The sequence below is a fragment of the Apostichopus japonicus genome, chromosome 1 (genome assembly GCF_037975245.1).
Source record: "Apostichopus japonicus isolate 1M-3 chromosome 1, ASM3797524v1, whole genome shotgun sequence".
In the NCBI taxonomy this organism is placed as follows: domain Eukaryota; kingdom Metazoa; phylum Echinodermata; class Holothuroidea; order Aspidochirotida; family Stichopodidae; genus Apostichopus; species Apostichopus japonicus.
Window position 1 is genome coordinate 8,385,763 of NC_092561.1, and position 8,297 is coordinate 8,394,059.

The 8,297-nt window shown below is 39.9% G+C and overlaps 1 protein-coding gene across 1 annotated transcript; it reads left to right on the plus strand.

The window, feature by feature from the left end:
- Positions 1 to 3,036: 3,036 nt before the first annotated feature.
- On the plus strand, positions 3,037 to 4,219 carry LOC139980520 (uncharacterized). Its single transcript, XM_071992611.1, has 2 exons — positions 3,037 to 3,228; positions 3,535 to 4,219. Exons 1-2 carry the CDS (start codon positions 3,129 to 3,131, stop codon positions 4,095 to 4,097), a joined length of 663 nt encoding a protein of 220 aa, XP_071848712.1. The 5' UTR covers positions 3,037 to 3,128; the 3' UTR covers positions 4,098 to 4,219.
- The last annotated feature ends 4,078 nt before the right edge of the window (positions 4,220 to 8,297 follow it).

Here is an 8,297-nt window from a genome sequence, read left to right on the forward strand (position 1 = left end):
CCGAGTTTGCCCTCTAATTTGACGGTGTAGGAGACGTTATCGATTAGTAGTGATATCAGGTGAAGTTCGTCGTTGTCAAGAACCTGTTCTAGGTCAGTTAGCAAGGATCCTCTTTGAATTGTGTCGAACGCCTTGCTCATATCTAGCATCAATACTGCTGTATTTCTTACATCCAAAATATGACAGCCAGTCACGCGCGCGCCAACATCGTCACGCATTGCAGCGTGCTCGAATACACGTACGTAATAGGGAAAGACAACACTATAACATATCTCTGTTTTCAACATCTCTGCCTAAAATTTACGCATGCGCATCGATGCTGCGTCTAAAGCATCGCTATGTAACCTAGACGCGAGCATGTGTATACGCACAAACAAGATCAACAAGTGCGTTACAAGTTGAATGCGCGCAGAAGTGACATCATAGAGAAAATGGATCGTGAACACCAAGGATCACATCAATGTAAATCATGGGCGGCGATCCTGGGGGGGATGGGGGGATATATCCCCCCATGAAAATGGGTGGAGGGGATGTAATACACCATATCCCCCCCACCAAATGCCAGGAATAAGAATATTTTCATGCCTTCATTTATGCATCATCGTGAATGTACGGCTCTTTTTAGCTTCATTTCTCGCCTATACCATAAACGCAGTGCGATCTTTTCAAATAAACCGTCTTTATAAAGCAAGAATAGTTGACTGTAGGCTTCATTGGCCCTATAACAACAAAATGTATTATTGCGCCCACGGTATTGATATAGTACATATATGCACCCTCATAGTATTCATAAAGGCCCTATAGTAGGCCTACACACGTACATGTTCCCTCGAACAGCTGAGAATCTCATGTTACCAGGGTAATGCTTAATTAGGGGCGTCGGAGCGGTTCGCCGGACCAATATCCACGACGCATAAAAAGGAGAAAAAAGTAGCACTAAGAAGAAAAAAAGGCAAAAAATAAAGAACCAAAATGAAAACATACTTCAAAATGTGTTTCAGAAGATTAATCGGGTACAAAAACAGACAAGGGAGAATGCACAGAAGAAAAGCTCGGGAAGTGCCATTTCCTGCAATCTGGGAGGCATTTTTTCAAAATTTTCTCCATAACGCTACGCGCCAACCAATGGTGGCGCGTAGCGTAGTTTGACCTTCCAAACGTCCCCCACCCCCCCCCCCCCGATAATTATGGTAGATGGCCACACTCTGATCTTCCGTACCAATCCCAAATAGCTTCCGACGCCCCTGTTAATACACGTACGTTTCACCTGGATGCCCTAGCAATCGGTACCTAGGAATGTAACTATGTGTAATTGTGTATTGCATGTGTATAGGCCTATAATAGCCTGCATGAGGCCATTTTCTTCATCGAATAATATAAAGAGCTCTCGAACATTCTAACGTAGCGCCTGAAACAAGATTGACAGGGGCAATTTTCCCAAAATAACACCCGAAATAAAAAAAAAAAAGTATTTTGGATACTGATTATGAGATATTTCGGACATGAAATCCCTATTTTAAAGTTGGGTATATGCCGCTTGGAAACCTCGGCAAGTGCCGTTTCCGGCCATCTAGAGGGTTTGTAAATCCCAAAATTTTCTTGTACGCTTCGCGCCAACTCATGGTGGCGCTACGCTTAGATAGTCAACAAGGTCATATCCCCCCCACTCGGAAGTACGGATCGCCGCCCATGATGTAAATAGAAAGCGAATACTGATACGCGTGCGATAACAACTTCTATCGCAGATATGCTAAATAGTGCTGTGAAATGGTTTGCGTGGAAGAAACGCAGATCTGTGAAAGTGACTTGGCGCTATGGTGAATGTCTTCTGATTGAAGTTGCAGCCGACTAGTAAATCAGTTACCGTCGCGTTCTGCGTAACCGATAAGATACTTTGGGATATGTGTACGCCGAAGCGTCATATACGATGCGTTAGAAGCAGCATCGATGCGCATGCGTAAATCCTATACAGAGATCATATAATAGAGGAAATGAAAAAATTAGGATCACGTCATTAAAAAATATCGAATACTGATGCGCGCACAATAACAACTTAATTCTGTCAGAGATATGCTATATTGCGTTGTTACTTGATTTGTGTAGAAGAAGCCGAAGGTCTGTTACACTGCCTGGACACAACGTACATATAGCTACTGATTAAAAGTACGGTAACCAACCTATGCGTTTGTCACTGTTTACAAATATTCTGCATGAATAAATGAGATACATCAAAATAGCAAATAAATTGAGATATTCCGGTGTGATAATCCAGCCATATCTTGCCATCAGCTATCTTTTAAGAAACATCAATTCCATAGTTTGGAATTAATATAACGTTTGCGCTGTATGTGATATCTTGTGTTTACTACCAAATTTTACTTTTTTATTTTGTATTTGCAATTGATTTGAAAATTAAGACATATTCCATTGGGCCACCATCTTACAATAAGAAAAATAGTAAGTCCTTTCAACCAAGGATGTTATATAGCGACAAGATAGTACTGAACGAATCTCTGGTTTCACAATACTATCAGTGAAAGCAACCGCATAAGCTATAGTTGAAAACAGAGATATGTTTGGTTGACAACATCATGAAAATGCATACCAGTGTTACGCGCAGAGTTACTCCGTGTTACGCGCAGTGCTACGCGCAGTGTCGCACCAACACCCTTTAGTACACATGCATGCGTCCGTGTTTATGTGATTCAGTCTTAAATATGAATTTAATCGAATGAAGTTGCTAATACAACCGTGATGCATGTTGCTCGCAATAAGTTGAAATTTGATATCGTCACCATAATGAAATTCCCTTTGGCGTTCCATACCTTTATATATACCTATATATTCAAAGATTACTAAGCGATACCTTCCTATGGGATTTGCCGCGTGCATATCTCCTCTCTATTGTGACGTAATGACAATTAATTCTCTGCGTTCATATTAAAATGAAAGCTACTATACCACTAGTATTTAAGTGTTACGTAATAATTGACATAGACGAAGTTGAATGATTATGTAAGAGTGAATAGGGTAAATGTTTCATATTCAAGTTTTAGCGTATCGCTTATGAATGCAGTTATAATAATCTGAAAGGGTCGGGCTTTTCAGACATTTTACAACCGGCACTGATGGGTAATCAAATGAATATATGTGCGAGACAACATCAAGTCAACGAGATGGGTAACCAAATGAATACATATGCGAGACCACATCAAGTCAACGAGACACGTAAGAATTTCATGGCTTTTCTCGTTTTGTTTTGGTTGTTTTTGCTTTGTAGTGACTTCTTTCGGTTGATCTTAATTTTTTGCAAATGGCATAATAGGTATATATATTTAAGCAGACTAACTGAACGCTATATAGTATGCTAACTTCTGCGATGTTATCGCGTAGATATTAGCCATTAGTCGTTCCAAGTTTGAGAAACTAGCTCTCTTCTTTGGATAACTTATAACCTATATATAATCCGAGCGTGATTTCTTTCGACTACATACACTTACATTACATTTGTCTTTTGTTTGTTTGTCTATATAGCCCCCGAAGGTCCAGTCTCTTCAGCCATACGCCAAGATAACTGGTTCATTATTCGTGACGTCATTAGCCACGCACGTGACGACGGTCAGAAAGCATTAAAGAGATCAAAGGCCGTAACTAATTTACTCGAGGAAAAGAGAGACGATTTGTTACCACTAACGGCTGGTACCAAGACTACTAACAGACGCAGATATCGGCACCATGTGACTGTCAAGGCCAAACATGGGAGAATGCCTCCAAATATTGGACAACTCTCCGACGAGAAAGAAAGTGAAATCGTAATGGATGGCATATTAACCGAAGAGGAGAGAAGACTTTTAAATCAAAATGTAGAACATACGGAAGAGGATAAGAGACGTCAACAGAGAATCGAACGACTCAGAAAAGAAGAAATTTTGGAATGTGAAAAAGAGAAAATCGATGCCACAGCCGAGGAAGAAAAACTGCTTGCTTTCATTAAGACAAATGAAGACACTGCCCCATTAACCGATCGGCTTGATCGGTTAACCGAACAGGAATTGGATGACGTCATTGAGAGCATTATGAAAATCGATGTAGGATAAGCTACGTCATTTAACATTTATAATAACCTTTTCTGTCGATTTAAGAGAAAAAAATAGAACACTGACTTGAGGTGAAATGAAATATATAAACCATTGAATAAATATGATGATTGCAAAATCTATATTTCTTTTCCATCCCGTGTTATCAAAGACTCTCGCGGAACAGGTTGTCCAGAAAAATATGTGAGATGTAACACATTATAATTCATGAATACTCTGTACACTACAATGTCGTATTGAGGCTACCGTATAGTAATGCCCATACAACTGTTTGCCATCACTTTTTTCGCCTGGTTTCCTCACCTGAAATTGGGAAATTATAAATACTTTAAAACTTCCTGCAATAATTGAAGGAAAAACCCATTTCAAGGATGCATAAATCACGGATATCATACGTACCTGACGTCAAATCAATACATACCTCCAAGTATTATTTATTTGCATATTCATGCAAAGTAATCTGCTTTTGAACTGGAATTGGAACTGAAAATGGTACGGAAGCTGGTAGATGATTTACAATTTACGAACATAATCACATCTGCTGATCTATTTCTGTGATTACAAAAAGACCCTGTTTATGACTAGCGCCACCTACATTAAAAATGTTTGCAGCGTCTGATCGATAGGACAGTCAATTTAATCCAGTGCTACCTGGTCCCGCCAAAGGGCGAATCCCCTTTAACCAAAGAAAACAAAACACTGAAATTTGCACAGGGAAAACCTTTTTGCCAGACAGATTTGTGGTTTGCCCCTTCAAACCAAAGTCACATGTCCTACTAGCCAATTGAGCTTTGTTAAAAATCGACTATTTTGAAAATGTCTGATTTTTTAACTTGTTTTGCAGGTAATTAGCATTAAAAATGAAAAGTGTCGGTATTCGAGAGACCTGTGGGTCTTCTTCCTCCAGATAAATTCAGACGTGTATAGGTACATTTTGAAGAAAATTTTGGTCATGAAATAGGTCTATAGCTAGGTTTTGCACGCAAGGTTGTGCTAAAAACTATACTTTTACTTTTGATGTTGGGTTGGAAGGGAAGATAAGAGGTGCGGTGTACACCTTCTCGGATCATTGCCTGACTTGTTAGTAGACTTGCAGTGAGTCTGCGGGCCCACTCGTATCGTAGTCTGACTGCATGCACTCGCATCATGCCCTTATGTATTTGTACTCATTCTCGTACTGGAGGTACTCTGGAAATCTAGTATAAATATACTTTACTCCGGTGCTAAGAGCCATTATACTCATACTTGTTCTCAGACCAATTTTGATTTTACTCGTACTCAAGCTGTTGTACTTGTGCTCATGCTGTTGCACTCGTACTCATGTTGTTGTATTCGTGCTCAGGCTGTCGTACTCGTACTCATGCTGTTGTACTCATGCTGTTGTACTCGTACTCATGCTGTTGTACTCATACTCATGCTGTTGTACTCGTACTCATGTTGTTGTACTCGTACTCAAGCTGTTGTACTCGTACTCATGCTGTTGTACTCGTACTCATGCCGTTGTACTCGTACTCATGCTGTTGTACTCGTACTCATGCTGTTGTACTCGTACTCATGCTGTTGTACTCGTACTCAAGCTGTTGTACTTGTACACATGCTGTTGTACTCTTACTCACCATGTTCTATTAGTACTCATGCTGTTACTCATACTGTTGTACTCGTATGCTATAAGTTTGTTAGATTGAATACAAAGGTGAAGAAGTATAAAAAGCAAGCCAAACACAGAAGGCTGTTTCAACCACTGATCTGCACACTAGTGTACAGATCAGTGATTTCAACAGAGCAGTATGGTATCATACTGAAAGCAATCCTTTTCATAACTTAGTAACATGTTTAACTGTTTTAGGTATACACGAACATCAAACGCATCCTCTCTGTATACGCTTTATCATCGTTGCAGATTACAGTCTTTGTCATGAACGTTAATAGCGATGACTGTACAAGGACGATTTCTGATCCCCCCCACCATCCTCCCCCACCCAGCTTCACTTTTTTTCTTGGGGCTCTAAACATTGACGACCAATCTAATATTGATCATTATGGCGTATTTCATTATACTTCTAAGAAACCCGTGTCTGTAGTTTAGTGTGCAGCATTATACTTATACACAAACGTGGCAAAAGTTTGTTAAATAGTGTGTAGGCTTAAGCTGTGCGAGGTTTTGTGCAAATAATTATGACTTTCGTCCCCGTATATATATCATTCATTCTTGTCCATTTATTATTTGTTTTCCTTTTTGAATGACTGATATTCAGGCTCCTTCTTAGGACGTTCTAGGGGGGGGTGAGGCAGTCAACACCCCCGTTCTGGGCAGGGATCTATGTTTTGTATATAGTTAAGATTGCTTAGATTCAGTACTTGTGTAATATTTTGTTAACCATAATATAAATGTATGTGACATAACCATGAAGTTAATATTAACGTCCCCCTCAGCAGAATAGACAATTCTCTGCCGAAGAACATGTGGACCTTTGAAAAACTGGAAGGGGGATAGGGACGAGGAAGGGAGGGGATAGTGCGTGGACGTTCGTCGCATGCCCCCTTCCCACTGCGCACACTCCTGAAATTTTACCCTCACTGTTTCGCCATTGTCATGGTGTAATTAGTAACTTAACCTTTTAGACTTCTTGATTGGATATGACCTTAGCCTTCTTAAGAGGGTCTGATGTCATGGGTCATGGGTGTCATGGGTCTGATGTCATGGGTCTGAGTCACCACATGTCTATGACAAGCCAACGGGCCATAAAATATTTCTTATCCACATTGTGTCGAGATAATTAATTAACCAATACAGCCTTTCATTCACGTGACACCTTCGATAACGAAAATATGAACGACGAGAATGAATCTCAAAAATCTTACGACATATAATGCCACTCAATCAGAAACTGCATTACGGGAGTTTTTTATATAAATGTTTGAGCATAATAATTTCCCGCCAATAGTTCACGGCAACGTCCGTTCTTTTTCAAGCTTAATGATATTTCCAACTTTTCTTCGACGTTTCTGCTTCAGCGTCGGAATTATTCGGTAATGCATTGGCGTGATCTTAGCATCGTGTTTATGGTACTACCACAACGGGCCACATCGGCTGTGTAATATATGCATGAGCAAAAATAGTAACCAATCAGTTCATCGTTTCCATCCGTCTGTTCATGCAATATCTGCCTACGCGTAAGTTGTCGAAAAGTCGAAAGCGCGTCGTTGCCGAATAACTTTTTTGTTGCGGAAACTGCAGTTAGATGAGATTTCAATTTGTATAATATCGCTTGCATTTGCGCAACAACCCGACACGGTATTCGCAGTCTACACTTGCGTTACACCCAACATAGTTCCAAAAACGCGTCGAAATCTTTGATAACATGGAATGAGCATTAACAGGCACTATTTATTACATTTTTAGTTTTAAGTTTTCAACAATTGGCGGCACTATAAATGTCAAATTGAGAATAACTTATTTATAAGTATCATTTACATGTTTTTGCTTGTGACTAAACAGCCTCTAATATCTACACTTTAGAAAACCCCTCGTTTCTTGACAACAAGATGCGCTCTACTGTTATCGTGTCACACCGGCTACACTTCTGAGAATTTGAAACACTTTCCGTTTTGTAAAAGCTTACACACACAACACAACACACCCGTACACACGCACGCATACACTCAAAGAAAATTATTGACGCCAAAACTATACGACAACAATTTTATGTATATATGTTCCTAAATGCGAGCCCAGCCGTTCATATAGAAATTACACAGTCTACAATGTATGAAGGAGCTATTTCGTGCTAGAGTTACTACTTCTGAGAAGACAAGAAGACATTGGGTAGAATTGTGCTAAAATTTTCTAAAGCCTCTTACATACCAATTCACCCCCCCCCCCCCCCCCCCCTCTCTCTCTCTTTTGACTGTATTTTGCTATGCTATCGAGTTCTACAGGAGCTATGATTATTTTGGCAACTAATCCCTGAGGCCAGTGGTAAGCCCTTCAATAGACCCCACGCGACAACCTATTGTCCACAACGCGTGCCTTTTGTGTTCACAACCACACTAGCGCGTGGGTTGTTCCTTTCAACGCAGGACAAAAACCTTTTCAATGTGTTGAATAAATAGACCTTTTATCAAAAGAGGGTCATTGAAATAGCTAAGGTTCTTTTCATTTTCTTTATGTTTTTTTTTCTCTTTTTCTTTTTCTATTTC

What these genes read in the sequence shown, in the direction of transcription:
- LOC139980520 (XM_071992611.1), top strand. Translation starts at nt 3,129, where the DNA reads ATGGGTAATCAAATGAATATATGTGCGAGACAACATCAAGTCAACGAG. An exon ending in ACATCAAGTCAACGAGACAC is followed by an intron (nt 3,229 to 3,534) that starts GTAAGAATTTCA and finishes TTGTCTATATAG; the next exon opens with CCCCCGAAGGTCCAGTCTCT.